The sequence below is a fragment of the Hipposideros armiger genome, unplaced genomic scaffold (assembly GCF_001890085.2).
Source record: "Hipposideros armiger isolate ML-2016 unplaced genomic scaffold, ASM189008v1 scaffold_414, whole genome shotgun sequence".
Lineage (NCBI taxonomy): Eukaryota > Metazoa > Chordata > Mammalia > Chiroptera > Hipposideridae > Hipposideros > Hipposideros armiger.
In genome coordinates this window covers 1,112,545-1,130,958 of record NW_017731764.1, presented here as the reverse complement: position 1 = coordinate 1,130,958, position 18,414 = coordinate 1,112,545, and the positions used below count along the sequence as shown (strand labels likewise).

At 39.8% G+C, this 18,414-nt stretch overlaps 1 protein-coding gene across 2 annotated transcripts; it reads right to left on the bottom strand.

Moving 5' to 3' along the window:
• Window positions 1–209: 209 nt before the first annotated feature.
• Window positions 210–17,265, bottom strand: MACIR (macrophage immunometabolism regulator). Of its 2 annotated transcripts, none has more exons than XM_019664043.1 (3): window positions 16,078–16,570; window positions 10,786–10,875; window positions 210–2,936 (listed from the first exon to the last, which is right to left on the bottom strand). In XM_019664043.1, the coding sequence occupies exon 3, from the start codon at window positions 2,911–2,913 to the stop codon at window positions 2,290–2,292; it is 624 nt and encodes a 207-aa protein (XP_019519588.1). In that variant the 5' UTR covers window positions 2,914–2,936; window positions 10,786–10,875; window positions 16,078–16,570; the 3' UTR covers window positions 210–2,289. The 2 variants fall into 2 exon arrangements, with proteins under 2 accessions (XP_019519588.1, XP_019519587.1); XM_019664042.1 differs by lacking the exon at window positions 16,078–16,570 and adding an exon at window positions 16,964–17,265 and having other exon boundaries at window positions 217–2,936.
• Window positions 17,266–18,414: the final 1,149 nt, after the last annotated feature.

Genomic DNA, 18,414 nt, shown 5'->3' with positions numbered 1-18,414 from the left:
AGGAAGAATTCATTCCTAAAGGGGCTCGACAAGCACATTCTGAAAACTTACTGACGGAGAGTTTTCGAAACTGTCTTTCTAGGAAACCAAACTTAACATTATGTATCTTTACCAAGCAGACAACAGCAAATAGGCCATTATCTCCAACTTTTCACCCCTTCATTTCTGCCACAGAGTTTCACCTGTCTTGAAGTAAAAACCAAACCAAACCAAACAAAAAGCTACATATTTTTATTTAGCTCAAGAAATGATTTAGGTGCACAGGCAGGGACAGATCTCACAGGTACACGGTTGTTTCATCATGGACCGAATACATGTCATTGCCATGAATACATCTTTTACCTTGAAACGGGATAGAGCACCAAAATAATTTTTTTTTTTAACATAAGGGGGCGTAAAAATAAGTGCTTAGGTGGAATTCTTGAACAGGAACTGGCCTATTCATGGTGAACCTCGTTTAAAGCATCACACAACAATGTGTGTTTACATCACCCATTTATTTCATAGTTAGAAATAACACAGTTCCACAGGGTAAATCATCAATAAATAACGATGTTTAATCATTAAACGTAAAAATCCCAATTCTTTGGCATCTGACAGGATTCTATTTCTTGTCAAACTAATGACTGTATAGATATAGTTAACCTTAGTGATCATTAGTCAATACAATATGTTACAAAGGTGCAATTTACTTTAAAATATCAACAGCTGAAAATTTCCAGCCCACTTAGAAATCCGATCAGCTTAATAATATATGGGCCAAGGTTCTTTCACATGGTTTGCCTCAGTGAAAGCATAATAAATGCTGATTAAGAGTTCCTAGGGTTTTCTATTACTTATTCTGCTCTAAATAGTTTGCCATTTATTCTGGCTAAAGAAAAGTCACAACTGCACCAGGAATGACCCACTGAATTAAAAGGTGTTCTTATTTTATAAGCAAGATTGCTAACACCTAAGAAACTCACAGCCCCCAAAATAAAATTTAAAATAAGCAGTTCTATGCTGCCAGAAATGCCAATTCAATAATAAACTGCACCTTCAAAAATCAAAAAAGAATAGAAACTTTTACAAAAGGTTAAGTTACATACATTTTTTTCCCAAAATATATTCAAGAATAGTTGAGCTGTATTTGTTACTAAAGCCAGAGCAATATTTCTTTAGCAACAAATTAAACCAGTGCAATTGACACAAATTGTTAAGTAATCCAGGATTAACCTATTAAAACTGTAGAAGCACTTTAGGCTCCTACACTAATCCTAGAAACTGGAATCTCAACGAGTGCTTGTGCTGCACAAAACTAAAACTGGAATGACCCGATGCCATGCTGAATGGTATCACTTCATACTTAGGTTAAGCATTCAATAGTAGAAATCATGAGTTCCTCTATTAAAGTTCCATTCACTTATGAACATTCAGATGCAAACAGTATTATGCCTAGAATCCACAACAAAAAGAATCCTTTCCATTTTAAAGTTCCAGATGAATTTTAAATTAGAAAATAAGCACGAAGGAAACTTTTTTCAACTTATGAAAACTTCATGTTGGAAACTTCCTGGAAAAGCTTCCCCCAACCCATTGTAAAATAAATACTTTGTATCCCAAATTGAGTTTTATTAAGACACACGTTAATAACGCTATAAAGAAATATTTTACAGCCATAGAGATCAATAACTTTCCATGCGGAAATAAAAAATTCATTGCTCAATAATATTATTGAAGCAAGTGAAGAAACATTATTCTTTTGTCAATCTGAAATGTTAATTGTTTTCAGTGCAAAACCAGTTATAAAATATTTAAACTCAATATTTAAAAATAAAAAGTGGTCCAATTCAGCAATGTTCAAGTTCTAAATTTCATAAAACAAATCATTACGTACATTTCATAGTAAAATACAGAGATTCAAGAAGTACTTGAGTACTTAAGATATAAATTTCTAATGAACCAGACCAAGTCAGCAACAACCAAGCAGATAACATTCCCAATTGGAGCGTCAGAATCAAAGAGACCATCCTCATGTACCAAAACCTTTTATCCTAGCTCAAAAGCTACACAAACTAAATGGTCAACATTCTGTTTCTTTTGCAGGTGCGTGCTCTAGAATGCTTTCCCCCCAAGTACCTGTGATTTTATTTCTGTATTCAAAATTTGACCCAAACAATTGTTATGTTCCTGGAGCACTGAGCTGATATAACCATCTATAACGTGAAGAGTCCTGTACAGAGCACAACAGTGGGTTTTTCTAGCCAAGGGCAGGCTGACCTCAACTGGTTTACACTCTCTACAGGTCGCTCATGTGTTATTCCGAGCAAACACGCGGTCCCCTCGGAGGGTGAGATGTTGCAGCTGGTACTGTAGCACTTCTGTGTCCGCTGGCTCCTTGATGTTCATTTTATCTAGATTGAGGTAGTCCAGAGATTTGGAGTGAGCCCTCTTACCTTTAAGAAGACAAAGAGGCAAGGGCCCATGGAGGGCCTTATAAGGTTCGTAAGGTAAAGCTTTAGTGCACTTGTCTCCTGAGCTGGGCATCCGCCTTCGCCTCCTGCCGTTGACAGCTGGAATCTCGTACGGCTGGTAGTACCTACTTCTGGTTTTATACAAACGAGAGGACCGGGCCAGTCCCGCGTCCAGCTGTTTGGAGCGCAAGGAAGGCACGGCGTCGCCCTTACTCTCTTCACCTCCCGTGCACTTCTGGGCTAACTTCAGAAGTTCCTCACCAGTCGTGAAGCCCACCAGATAGTTCGAGTCCATGTGCAGGATCTGGTAGCCTGACACAGTCCGGCGCATCGGTGAGCACGGCGTGCTGGAGCAGCGGGGCTTCTCGGCCTCCACCCTGCCCGGGGAGCTGCCCTCGGCCACGGGCAAGGGCAGGGTGCTCAGGGCACTTCTGGGCTCTCCATTAACATCTACTTCCATTTTAGGCACCAGTCTGCACACTCCTAAAAGTAGACAGACAGATTAGAAGAGTGGAATGCGCAGAATCTTGGGCCAAGCTGGGTCATTTTAGGAGGCTCAAGGAGCATGAAATAACACAGGCCTTGAAAAATCAGCCAATGTACAACGGACAGATTTTTATCTATGTCTACTTAATGTTCCAGAGCAGGCATGAAATGACTACTGCTTCGCTGCCTTCCAGAACTCAAAGGCAGATTAAATTAAAGCCTGGAGTGTCACTAACAGTGAGTTCAGAAGGAGAAGCCAGCAGAAAACAATACTTTTTCTCAACACAGCGCTCCATTCAATCACACAAAGCTTATTTCTTGACACGATATTAAGCAAATCAAATACAGATCTCAACATTAAGCAAATAAAAATAATCATACACATGTTCACAAGGATCCACAAAACCTTTCCGACATGAAAATTAATCTTTACATTTCCTATCATTTAATTTAAAATATGTGCTCAGCACTTCCACCTGCAATTCTTTTCAACTGTGTTTAAGGGGCATATAATAAAGGATAAAAGCTGATCCATTTCTGCAAAGGATCCAATTTAGGCCTAAAAATATTTTCTCATGGTACGGAAGAGTCTTTCTTACAGGAAGGTTCCCCCAAGCATTGTCAATGTTCCTACCTGAATATTCCCAATAAATTATTTAAAGAAACCCATTTTGTAGTTTAAAAATTAATCCTAAATCCAATAAATCAGGTCATTTTTAATATTAAACATGAAAAATACCAGATGTTATTTTACTTGACTATTTAACCATAAGACACTGCACTTTTGAATAGTTTAGTAAATGGCACAACAATTCCTAATGAATACTAATATTATTCATTACAATGATCGCATTACATAGTTTGGAAAGCCCTACTGACAAGAAGTACCGCAAATAATGGCCAGGTTCCTAGAAAGCTGCAGACAAATAAAATTTTGACATATAAAATACTCAGGGAAACTGAATTACAATATCATTTCTGAGAAACTTTATTTCTACTTCATTTTCATCTAGAAGCACATAACAGTTTGAAGTATCTCAGATTGCTAACCAAAATAATGCCAAATCATTGATTTTTCAGATTAAATATTTACTGGAAAAGGCTATTACATTAAAAATCCTTATGAATCCTTTGGTAAAACCTTTCCCTAACTGAATCACGTCCTGAAGTATTCATGTAAAATGAATGAGCTATAGAAAAGCCACAACCTTATTCTTTCATCTGCATGCTCTATTTCCTTCATAGAAAAGAAACCAAAACTATGAAGTTACAAAGGCCATGTCCTCAAAACAGTCCACATCTATGGCTCAAATAAAAACTAACGTTAATAGTGATTCCTGAGATAAAACAATTGCTAGAGGGATTGTTATCGTTTTACATATTTTTCATTCTAACTCTTAGACTATTTCCAATTTTAATTTAAGCAAAATACCTTAGCAACCTCAACCCTTCTAGAGTTCAAGTAATTGGCTTTATTCTGTTTTACTAATGTAAAAATAAATTTATATTTGTGTAATTTATTTTTATATAGAGAGGATGGAAATAGTTGGTGACTACCAGCTACTCTGGATATGCATACAAAAACCTAAAGATTTCTCATCTAACAAACTTTAGAGGGGGTCAGACGAGTGGCAAGTTGATTAAGAGTTGGTTTGAGATGCCAGCTCTGAGCAGCAGGGCCCCGGTTCGGATCCCACATGAGGGCCAGTGATGTTGCGCCCTCTACAGCTAAGATGGTGAACAACAGCTCGACCTGGAGCTGGGCTGCCAAGGGTTGACAGCAACGGTGTAGTCTGCAACCCCTGCTGCAGTGGGCTGCCATGAGCTACTGTGAGCAGCCGGCAGCCAGTGTGAGCGACCGGCGTGAGCTGCCAAGAGCCGCCGTAAGTGGCCGTCCAATGGCTGGCAACCGATCTGCCTCAGTTGGGAAGAGCGCAATGATAATACCAACACAGGCCAGTGAAACGACGTCCTCCACAACTAGACAGAAGAACAAAAAGGACAGCAGCTTGTCTGTTCCCCTTTCCTGATTCACCAACACTGTTCCCCTCCCCCAATTCCCCAATAAAATCTTTAAAAAAACAAACAAACAAAAAACTTTAGAGAACCAAATGAAGCTTCATCAAATGTTACGCTGAACAAACAAATGTTTACTCTTAGCCAAATGACAAACTAATCCTTCCTTTCTCACTAATTCTGTATAGCTCAAGGAAGGCCACCAACCTACCTAACCTGACAGGCAGCTACAGCAGGAAGTGATCCTCTGACACTTCATTCTCGAAAGACAAGGAGAGAGGCGGGTCAGCGAGGCCAAAGTAACTAGGGCTGTGGAGGAAATGGAGCACACACACAGACTGGGCACCTCACCCAAGTAGAGTTACCCAGAAGGGGACACTCAAGCAATCAGTCACATTAAGTGACACACTGGCCTAGGTCTCTTCCAAACCTGGCAGCCCGTGACAGTCCATGCATTTCCAGCAGCCACCTTACTGCATTCCCGTTTTGTATATTATAAACCTCCTAAAATCCATGAACTCACACCCTACCCATTCTGAATTGAGTAAAAATTAAAACAGAGGCTAGGCTGAAAGGCATCTTTTTGTGCCTCTGAGGGATAAAAAATTGCTAAGCAAGCTAATAGTGTACAAAGTCACAGTGAAGAAGAGTGGGCAAAGGCTTCTGTGATCAATAGGTCAAAAATGTGCTCCCACACTAAGCCAATCCTGTTGCTTCAAGGCAGGCCATCGGAAAGTCTGAGAATCTCTAAGGGGCTGAGGATAAAGGATAGGAGGATACAAAGTTTTGAGAGGAAAAGGCAGAAATTATATATTAGCTAGAAAATAAGCACCTAGAAAATTAGAAGAGTGATAGTGAGTGAGGCAACATACAAAGGTTAAAATTTGACGTGATATGAAATAGACACTATTGTTAGATGAGTAACTATCACTGATTAAGCTTCCAGCAAAATCTTCAGGCTTCTCCCTGGTAGACAACCTACATCGTTCAGTAGATGTGGTTTAAGAGCTCTGGAAATTTCAACCACGCAGCCTGGTGTAAGAAACCTACATACTTTGCTGATGCAAACATACTCCCTCTAGAAAACACTACTTAACCAGACAGCTAAAGAAATAAGCATTTCAAATATCCTCTAACACAAATATTTAACCTAGTAACTAAGGTCAATACTCTATGTAAAATTTCTGCACTCAAACATGAAAATGCTCAGTTTACATATATGACACACATAGCTGTTACATGCTGAACTTCTAATGAGTAATTCTAAGGGTTGGAAAATTGTTTGTGCTTTTTAGCTATAAAACATCAGTACTTCTGCTCCAAACAACAGCAGAGTCTCAAAACTAACAGATCTTTTAGGTGGTTTAGTTGGTCTCTGCAGTGTATTGTCAGATATACAAGAACATCTTCAAGTCCTGATATTCAGGTAGGAATGTAAATGGTGCAACCAGGACTCTTGCAAATTGCTTTTATATGTGTGTGTGTGTGTGTGTATATATATATATATATATATATTTTTTTTTTTTTTTTACGTATATATTGTCTTTCTAAAGAACATCTACTGTGCGGCACTAAGAAAGTGGGGTGGGGGTTGGGTTTGAGAGAGGAGAGCACTGACTGGCAAATATTTCAGTTTTAGCTGGGTGGAATGCTGACTAAGCAGCATACCTTCCATTCTTCAATGTGACTGAAAACAAAACTTTTATGCTGTTAAATTCCTGAGAATTTTCTGACTGGATTTAAATATGGGAGTAAGATCCTGAGAACAGTTGCAGAATCCACTTTCTTGGGTTAACTTTTAAACGGGCCGAAGTGGTGTAGGCATAGTCTGTCCTACCTGAAGAGGAGGAAGTCTAGATGCTCTCCAATTCTGGAAATCTACACACACAAAAAGGGTGATGCTAAAGACAATAAAGACTGAAGGTCTCACAGTCAACAGATCTTGATATAGGGATGGCCAATATTTTGCATTGAAAAGTTTCTTATTAAAAGTCATTCATCAGGAAACTTGGCTATCATGGCTACAACTGGAGATGGCCTGTGGTTAACACTAAATGCTTATTTCAGCATGAAATATCTGCTTGTGGGTTTGTTATGTTCAACAAACCTAATCATGACTGAACATTCTGTTTCACATTCTAAAATAAACCTTGTAACAAAAAAGTACATTTCTAAGATAAGCGACTACAAAGCTCTCTCACATATATATTGTAGGTATGCGCAACAGGTACCACTCTCGCCACGTCAATAAAAATAAATGTGAACTGAGAAATCAGGTCCAATGCTAACTTCTGCACTAAAAATCAGAAACCAGCAAACACCCTTATTACTTCCATTAACACCTTTCATATATAGTTTAAAGCAAAACTAAATACTGAAAACAGAAAATAGGAAAAAAATATTGTTATAATAACAGAAGCAGCAACATTTCAGTATCTATAAGCGTCTATCTAGAACAGAAAGGCAACAGGAATAGAAAAGTCAACTTCTAGTCAAACAATGCCTCTAAAACTGAGTTTCTGAAACAAGCACCAAGAAACAAATGTAATTTTTTTAAATGACACCTAAGGGTCTTGAAGATCAAATTCTCTCACAACCCAATCAGTAACAATGGCACTGACATATACTTAATAAAACATATGAAAGACCTGGAAATATCATAGATGCCACTCTGTTTCTTTGAAATATATGAGGATTCAGATTAGACAACGTCAGACAAGGTAGCACTTTAATATTTACTAGAAAAACATACACAGTGCTCATTTTAAAAACACTGGGTACAGCATGTAATTATGAATTTTGGCTAAAACTAAAGCAAACAGGCCCAAACCACAACACGCATGCAGGGGATCCTATATGGAATCTGCTCAGCTTTGAACACTCCCCAGAGGGCGGCCACACTTCCCATACATTTGGCAAAGGGAGCAACGTTTTGAAAATATAACCTAAATGCCTTAGCTCCTTAGACCAGCTCTGAAAATAGCTGATTAAGTTTCACGACTGCTATACAAAGAATGCTTTTGAGAAGTGCTGCATTCTGGGAATATCTTTTTTTTTTTTTAATCAAGCTTATCAAAAAAAAAAAGTAGCCCACAGTAATCAAAAAACTGCTCCATGTGCTGGAACTGCTTTTAGAAACATACAGCAATACCACTTAAGAGAAAACAGATATAGCATAATTATCTAAATAGACAAAACAAAATGACATCAAGTGAACAAAATTTTTTTCAAAAGGTGCCTGAAACATACCATTCAGAACAGAGCCATTTCTTGGGACATGGAGTTTCCTAAGCATGGGTATTGTTTATCTCATGATATCTAGAACCATCTGATTTTAAGGCAGAATCATCTCAGAGTTCACCTACCTGGAGGCTCTGATTATACAGAACATGGCACTGAAGGTACGAAGGCAGGGGCCATGCAAGCAGGTCCAGGTCACCTGGCTCCAAGTTCAATGCTCCTTCTATTTCATCATGCTATGCGTCTAGCATGTTGTTGCAAACTTGTCTACACACTGACATCATCCAAGGAGTTTCAAAAACTACTGATGTCTGGGCTGTATCCCCAGATTTATTATTGTTTTCATTTGGGGTGTAGCTTGAGGTCTGAAATTTTTAAAAAGATCCCCAGGTGATTCTGATATGCAGACATGTCTAGGAACTTGTCAGAACTTATCAGATAGAAAAATTTCACCACTGTAAGTTCCTGCCCTTTTTTAAAATCAACAATTATAGTCACACTAGTGAATATCATTCTGGGCCGCTTCCAAACTTTCCCTAAGGCCTTCTAGTTCTAAGTTTACTGTTTCTAATCCATTGTGGGCTTTCAAACAGATCTGCTATCCAAACTTGTTAAAAATGGACATCAAATAAAAATAAACCTGTGCTGAATGTGACTCGAGTTCCTTCATTTGTGTACAGTTTGGTATAATTATTCCAACTTCTTAGAAGCCTTCATCAGGTATAGCCACTTAGGAAAACAGTTTGGCAATTTCTTATAAACACAAATGAATATTCATTAAACAATCCACCTACTCTACTTGTAGGTATTTCCCTAGGAAACAGGAAAATATGTTCACACAAAGAACTGATTGTGTTTCTAACAGCCTCTTTCAAAATCTGGAAACAATGCAAATGTCTACCAACAGGGAAATAGAAAGAGAAACTGTACTCACTCCTCCCATATAATAAAATACCACTCAGCAACGAAAAAGAGCAAGCTAGAATTACACCGCGTGAAAGAAGCAGACAGAAAATGCTACATACTATGTGGTTCCACTAACATGGCATTATGGAAAAGGCAAAATTATTGGGACAGCCATCAGTGACTGCCAAGGACTGGGGTTGGGAGGAGGGGACAGGCTACAAGGGGTACAAGGGAATTTCGGGGGGAATGATGAAAATATTCTATATATTGACTGTAATGGTCATTACAAAACTGGATACATTTGTCAATACTCAACTATGTACCTAAAGGTGTGAATTTTACTGTGCATAAATTATACCTCTCACATATTTCCAAATGTTTGACGGGCCTGCAAATTTTAAATTCCTGTAGCTACAAGAATGTGTAGATATATGCATACCTCTCCATATGCATATATGTGTACATATGTGTATGCATACATAGTTATACATATATGTAAATAAAAGAGCATCCTAGCAGAGTTGCAAAAGGGGAAATGAACCAACTTGAGAGGTAGTGAGTCACCTGTGATTTAAAGGTGTTCAAACATAGAGTGGATGACCATTAAGATTTCTTCTGATTCTGAGAATATACAATTTGTAGAATTTTTAAAATTGGAGGCCCAAATTTGGTGTTTTATTTCAGTTGCATGAGTTAGTAACCCAGCCACATTCTTATTCAATATCCTCAAAAGTACTTTCTTTGTACTTATGGTTTTTTCAAACTTCTTGCTCTTTTCTTCAAACCTGAAAATGTTGTTTCCATTTTTCCAATGTTTTAAAATGTATTTTCGTAAGTTTGATTGGCTATATCTACATAACAAACAGAAGTGTTTGTTTATCCCCATCATTCCTTTGAATCATTCTCCTGCTGACTGCTAATTTGGAAATCACTTATCATGAAATTTTTTCCCAAGGATTATGGCCACTCTAAGTAATCCAAAGAAAGGACCTACAAAGATACTGGCCAAGGAGAATGACATACCAAAGCATGAACTCACACTAATTTAGTTTTCAAAATGCTAAAGAGTTACAAACATCATTATTAATTTTTTTCCCCCTTTAAAGACTTGGAGCCACATGAAAACTGTGTCACCACAGATACAAAGATGACACACTGAAAAAAGACAACTAAAGGAAGACAACAGCATGCATATTTTTAACAGTTTAAATTCATGGTGTGATAAAAGGAACGTCACACTTGTAGTGAACTGATATCTGACTAAGTGAAAATGATGTTCCTGTCTGGCTCACCGGTTTGCCATTCTTTATGTTTGATACTATACAACTAGAACATTTTGCAAGTTATTTTGCCAATCTTTGAAGATTGTTTTTACTCAAATGTCTCTGAAACTAGGGCAACTACCTCTTAACTACTATATTTTGAAATAAGATTCCATACGACCTCCTTTATCTTACAGGAATAAAAAAAGGAAAAATCTACTCAATCAAAATTTTAAATAACATTAGCATTTTGCAACAATAATTTCAGTTCTTACCATTAAAAATTTCATAATTGTATATATATATTTTTGCAATAATATACTGATATTTCACATTTATCTGTTTATGTATTTATTAAAACACATAATGATATTATGTTCATACTACTGGTTAACAAACAGAAAAAGCAAAATATAACTCACCAGGCTAAATCCCAGAAGATGTCACTGCACAAGTTCCAATGAGTCCCAAGGGAATACAGGCATAATAATTTTTCTGCTCTACTCCAAATACTAAACATGAAATACAAAAATAAACCTTTAGTTTAACAAGTAACACAACTTATGAAGCAATTATATCAATTCTAGTGGCATGACAGGATGAAACTAGCAGGAGGTATGAACACCAGGTACAGGTTATATAGGATACAATAGTAATTAATTTAGTTAAAGTCATTTTAAGTTTATTCAGCTAAATGAAACCTCAAACATTTTATCACACTCGTTCCTCTGTGTTCTGTTGCTTAAACTCTACCTGGAGACTACAAGTAGCTAACTGGGCTAAATGAAGAGACAAGAAAACTTAGGGATTGAAATGTTGGTTCCACCCGGCTAGCCCTATTCATGCATCCTATGAAAAAAAATAATAATGCTGAGGCTGGGGTCAAAAGCACAGGTCTTAGCCCTGGCCTTGCTAAGACCTCTGCCTCTTGACCTTGTATAAATAGCAATCTTTAAAATGAGGACAATGGCGTCCTTCCTCCCTCATACAGTTATTATGTGGATCAAGTGAGAAGAGGTAGGGGAACGCGTTAAGCAGGCTGCAAAACCTTTACGGATGTGTGATGTTATTTCCATGCAATTAATTTTTTATGTCTACTCATTTTAGCCATAAAATAACAACAATAAAAATCCTTCATAAGACTGCCCTGAGGCAAATGATTGGAAGGTCCTTGGGGGGGAGGGTAATTAAATTGAAAAAATAACGTCTTTAGGCTTATCACACTGCTTTACATTTCTAGCATCTCCTCTGCCGGTCTTACCTGAGGAGATATGGTATAAGAGAATCTATCTTTATCTCCTATCTCCCCGGTTAATTGGGTTAATTTCTTGAAACCAGGAAAACTCCCCAGAGTCCTTTCCACCTGTAACGGTTTCTTTTGGTTGTTGTGTTTTCTGTTGTGTTTAACTCAGTGGTGGGGGTGGTGCGGCATTCAAATGAACTACTGAGTGGACACATTTTATCTACATAGGCACACAAAGGCCAAAGAAATGGCAACAGTACAACAGACTACAAACAGCAAGGGGAAACACAAGGAGTATGCCACTTCATTACTTTCCTTATTACCAGTCCAGATGAGTTTTATCCAAAAGAAATGCATGATTACTGAATTAAAAGTATTTGTTTTTATAGCTTGAAAAACAAGAAGTAGTTAATGCACCAAGAACTGTCATTCCAAGAAGCCTGTTTCAATCTTCGGAACTTCTTTAGATTTATGAATCAGATACACTCCCTTTCATTTCTTTGCCACAAACTATTTTCAAATTGAGTAACCAAAAAAACCTAGATAATTAAAGACTTGGTTCTGCTCCACCAATGAAGCCTCTCGTTTTAACATAAAGTGAACTGTAATGTAACAAAATTTTTTGCCTAACAATAAAAGTTTTTATTTAATATAATCACCCCCCCGAGAATTTCCCAACTACTGTTATAAAGTTCAAGTTGATGTATTTAATATTTAAGTAAATGGATTTTTTAATGGGGAAGGAAAATAAAAAGAAACTAGTATTTTTGAGCATTCTATATGTCAAAAGCTATATGCAATTTATACCATTTAATCTTTATGATTCCATGAGGAAAATATCCCCACTGGAAAGTATGGGATCAACAAATACTATTTGAGAGTCAGAGCAAGAAGGTGAGCCCCAATCCATCCGACTCCAAAGCCCACTGGAATTGCTTTCTACATGAAACTTCACTGTGGATTTGAAAGCAGAGGAGCCTTAAAGTAATTACCTAATTTGAGCACTGGAGCTCATGTTGAAGTCTAGGACATGGCTGGTAATTTCATAGTAAACAAAGTGTAGTAACTGATTATCCCTATTATGCCAGTGCCAAGCCAAAAACAGAATACAAACAAAGTCCAAGGCAGTGAGTGACACAGGGCAAAACCCAGGAGCTCGGTTCCATTTCTCATTTTTTACTCATTTCTGACTCTGCTTACTGTTTTGTGTGTTAATTACCTGCTGTTGGTGTATAGGGGCTAAGAAGAAAATGATGAAGATGGTGAAAAAGAGGAAACTTTTTAAAAAAACTAAAAGAACAAGGCCAGCAACTACTATAAGAATATTCTTTAAGAGATTGCCTATAAAGGAATCCAGTAAAAAATTATAGTAACACCCATTTCCCATTAGAAACAATTAAAACATTGTATATGAAAAGTCCCAAAATATACTTTTGAAATATTTTTAGAATACTTTAAAAAAAATCTATAAATCTCCAACACTTGCAATTAATTCTGGAAAATGTTTTGAACATGAAGGCATGGCAAGATATCAATAGATCTCCTCTTAAAAAGTCAGCTCATGTGAATTTCTTACAAGATAGACCAAATGCTGCATGGAAAAAGAGACTGAAGTAACAGAGCAAAGGCTAGAGTATATAATGCTTCTAGCTATAAGCAGCTGAAGCAAACAAAAAGCCCTGTGACAATATCCTGTAAGCAATGAAAACAGAAAAATTAATGATGGCCAAGAGCTGTCCACAGGCCTCTGGACAGGGAATCCATGAGTGACTAAGCAAAAGACAATCTACATTTGACTGCATGAAGCATCTACAAATAGAAAAGTTTGCAAACATTGAGGAGCAAGTTATCAAATTTCTCAGGCAAAATGATAATAAACATCACAATAAAGGATGTCCTTCAGAAGTAGGGTGGCTGTATGTTTCAGTTCATAGCCCCCAGTGCCCTTACATAATTATTTACAGCACTTCCTGTATGTCTCAAAAGTGTCCCAGTTTGGCCATTATATCGTTATCCTACTCAAAAATCTGTAACAATGGAAAGGCAATGAATTAAAAATGGAAGTGAGAGAGGGAGGAAGGACCTCTGCTTGCATAATGGTTTCAAATACAGGTCTGAGGACCATTTCTTTGGGTGTATCCACTCAGCCATTTAATTATTCGTTTACTCATTCAGTCATTCAACAATATTTCAAGTCTTATTATGTCCCAGCACTGTACAGACACTGGGGCGAACGCAAAAAATGAAGCCTGAAGCCAGGGAAGAGGGGAAAACAGGCAGACATGAGAATACAAGAATCTCATACATGTAACAGTAAACCTGAACAGCACTGGGAACCCAGAGAAGGGAGTGGTTTCCCAAAAATATAGAAAGCTCCATATGGAAATGTTTAAGCCCACACAAAATCTCTACATACAGAAAAGCCATAAGACTCAGCCTTCAGCATAGATCTACTAACAAAATAGCAATTAAAAAAAAATTTAACAAAATCGATCGCTTCCAAATCATAAGGTCATAAATATGAAGGCCAGCACACTGTCCTTGTGAATTTTGGTAAATAAATTCCACTAATCATTGGAGATTATACTATGAAAAGCAAGATAAATTTTAGGCAAAGAATATTGGTAGAGTATGTTATGGGTTCTAATTCTAGCTATCTAAACACGAAGAAGAAAATATGAAAACAGGTAGTATTTCTCAGAGTGGCTATTTGAGAGACCAATAATGAAAATGCACTTAGGAAAAAAAAAAAGCTATTTTCAAAAGTCCCATGCAGACTAATGAAAATATTTTGCAACCACTAGTCTCAAAGATTACTCTAAAAACAAGTAAAAGAAAGAAGGTCCAAAACATCTCTCAAGTGACAAAACACTAAGCAGAAATAAAATGGTTTCACACACACAAGGAACACAAAATGCTTAGCTGTACCTACGTGCTCACAGTAAGAGTTTAAAATAAACTTCCTTTTCCATTTTCAACTCCTAAAAACCAAATCATCAATACATTTTAAGAAGAGTTAAGTAGGGTGTGACTTTCCTGAAACCATCCTTGACCTTACCAATGTGGTAAGACAACCCGTAATTGGCTCAGTGAGACAAAAATGTGTTTCTCTTTCTAATATCAGTTCTTTTAATAGCAACTCCCTTAAAGTGCAGCATTCATTTTCTCTCTACTTCTGCTAAGCAGAAATTAAAGCTAGATTTTCAATGTCTTATCCTTAGGTGAAATCACCTTTCTTTTAGAAAAAAACTCAGTTTCACTACAAATATGACGGAGGGTAACTGAAACTGCAGATGTACAAGCTGTCTTTACAAGAACTTTACCTCTCTGGAAACATAACTGAAAGGGGACAGGTGTGCCCAGTGGAATTGGCTAAACTTCCACATGGAGGCTTAAAACAAGGAGCTTGTTTTGATAGACCAGTGATGAAATCCGAGTTCTTTCGTTGGAGGGAAAGAGCTGACTTTCCCCCAGTAGGATAGAAATCAGCAAAGAAAATTTAAATCCTGTATATAAAGTTTAATTACTCACACCACACTAACTATTTTTAAGGATTAATGTATACAATAGCTCTCCAAAGTATACAAAGTTACACAGAAAAACTAAACAAATTCACTGACCTTATGGTAAGGTCTTATTTCCTGGAATAGTTACTACTGAACAGCCTTATTTGCAATAAACTGTTGGCAGAAGCATATTCTATACATTAGTTCTTATCAATTCAAGAGGTCTCTGGGCTCATTAATCCTTATAGTTCATCCTGGTCATTTTATTAAGTTTATAATACTTTCACAGGTATACAATAAAAACACTGAGAAATCGGTGAAACATTCATTAAACATCACTGTGTAGGCATAAATGATGATTTTGGATTAAAATACCAAAAGCTTCTGCAATAATAACCAATACTGTATTCTTAAATGACTAGGAAAATAAACTTTGGGAAGAGATCATTTCTCTCTCTCCAGTGTCTAACCTGCTCTACGGGGTTAAAAATAAATAAATAAAAGCAACAACTCTAAATTATAGGGTGGCTCATCTAAGAAAAACAATGTAAAATGAAGAGTCTTAGTAACGTCAGAAATGTGCAAGAATTGTTCTTTCGGTGAGGAGTAGCAAGCACGCTCGCTGTAAAATGCTTCTGCCTCCATTTTTCCAATTTTTCAAATGATGAAAAAGTTCCCAGCCCCCGTTTCACCTATGCACCACAGCCACACACATACACACTCAGCATCTTGGCTCCCCACAGCCCACTGGGTGCAAGTGGGTGGAGAAACAGGGAGACCCTACAGATGCGGAACACTTGCAAGGGGAAAAGGAAGCACAGGGCCATCATTCTCTTCGTGTTCCCTTCTCCTTTCTGGCACGGATTTGCAGATTCCACCACTAGAGTTTGGCAGCTTCACAATGGGACCGCCTGCTCAAGGTCTGACTGACGTCCGCCTGGAAACCCCTTTCCTCCGCTTCCTACCTGCCCCAAAGTCCACCCGCGACAGGTGGGGTGAGGGCTGCGATGCCCATCGACATCTGCCCCTTTCGGTTCCGGCCAGCTCCCAGCGCCCATCCACACGCGCGTTCCCGGCCAGGGCCGGGCCGTTCGCCCCCGCCGCACCGGCAGACGCGCAGCCTGCGCGGGCTGCAGACTCCCGAGCGGCCTCGCCCCCCAGATTGCAGCGCGGGCAAGGAGTGCCGGCGAGATAAGGCCGCCAGGGCTCGCCGGGAGGCGCTATCTGGCCCGGGCAGTCGCACCCAGCGCGCGGCCGGGCACGCGGCCAGAGGCGCAGCAGGCCCGGGGAAGAGCTACTTCTCAATGAAGCCCCAGGCCCGCTGCCCCGCGGTGCGGGCAAGGCGGCGGAGCAGCGAGGGTGCGCGCCAACGAGCTTCGATTTCCGCACCGCAGAGCCGCGGGAGAGGCGCTCCGGGTCGCCGAGTCCCCGCAGCTCCCCGGCGAGCGCACGCCGCGCGCACACGGGGAGCTCGCCCCCGCACACTCACTCACACGCACTGCACACTCACGGCGTCTCCGGCCCCACCCCTGTGCCAAGGAACCGCAAGCTCCCCGCACCCGGCAAGGGCCCCACCCAGTTCACCAGCCCCCAGTTCCGGCGCCCAGGGACTGGCCCCCAGAGGCCGGGGGTCACTAAGGCCGCCTATCCCGGAGGCCCGCCCGGCCAGATTCCCCAGCACCGCGCGGACACCGCGCGCCCGGCCCAGACACGAGGCAGGGAGGAAGGGGCGGCGCCGCGACTGGGGCTGGCACCCGGGATCGGTTACTGGGGCACCCCCCCCCCATCACCACCACCTTTTTCTGCAGCACAAAAGGTTGCAGACGAAATCGTCGTCCCCGTGCAACCTACCGGTGGCTCACGGCCTCGCCTCCTCCGCCGTCCCTGGAGCCGCGGGGCCGGAGACAAGGGCGGGAGAGGCGGAGGGCTGCGGCGCAGAGCTCCGGGCAGAGGCCACCAGCCCAGCCAGCCGGGTACCCTCTCCTCTCCCACCGCGCTCAGCGCCAGCTACCGCCCGGCGTAGTCCCCGCCTCCTCCTCCGCCCGCCTTCCCGCCCTCCTCCCTCTGGCTGCGGAGGCGCAGCCCGTCAGTGATGAGCCCGCCTCCCGCGCCCAGCTCAGACACCGGAGGAAGGGCGGACTGGCAAGAGCAAGGCGCTTAGAGGCCTGATGAGGTTGGCGCGCGGGGCGGAGTTGCTGACTGAGGAGGCGAGGGAGGAGTCGTAACCCGCCCTCCCCAGTCCAAACCCGGCACTCCAACTCAAGAACCTCAACAGCACCAACCTGCAGGCCTGGCAACGCGCAGGTTTCCCCCTTTAAGTGGTGTGATGATGTTTGTCATTTGTGAGTCTCTGCTTCAAAGATTCAGCACTGAGCAGAAGCAGAGAAGACTAGAAGCCCAGAAGCCCATGAGACTACAAATTATAAAATCAGTCTTAGAAAACTGCTAAATAGCTAGTCAAAGTGTGTGTGTGGGGGGGGGGGGGGGGCGTAAAATTCAAATTGATTCCGATGGGCTGGTTTTGAATCTTCAGACTTGATCTTTTCCATTCTTGTAAAAAATCCTTTTCTGTGATCAAGAATTTTTTATTCTCATTCCTGTACATCTCCTCTGCCAAACCAGTTAATAAACACCAGCGATAAAATGTTTACTGATATTTATTTAGCTCTTAATGTGTCCGAGGCCTTTTTATATGTATTTCCAAACTCACACCTGTCAACACTTCTATAAGGGAGTGACCAATTATCATCCGTATTTTAAAGATGCATCAAGTTTAAATAACCTAATCAAGTTTAAATAAACACACCTAGTTAGTGACTGAGCTGGGTTTGAACCCAAATTTAGAATTGTTTATAAATGTTGCTAATTTATGTTCCAGTCTCAATCCAAGAGTTTGTTCTTCTGTTTTTAACAAAATGCTTTAACTGAACATAAAAGGAATCAACTTGGTGTAAATTAATATAAATTTAGACCAATCTTGATTCAAATTTGTTCCAAAATCTCTATGTGCCCCTGATAATATAAAGGCAAATAAATCTGAATACCCTTACTTGAACAGCCTGACGTGTGGAGGCTCCTCAACTGTAAGACAATTTATACCACTCTGTGTCCCTAAAATAAGAACAAGAAGATAGAGGGAGATGGAGATTTTGACTAATATTTGTCTAAAAACAATTTTAGAAAACAAATCATTTTATTTCCAGCATAGATATGTATGGATCTTCTCCAATACAGAACCTAACACAACATGTGTTGCATAAATGAGTGGACTTTTTTTGCATCACTAATTGAAGAGAATACAC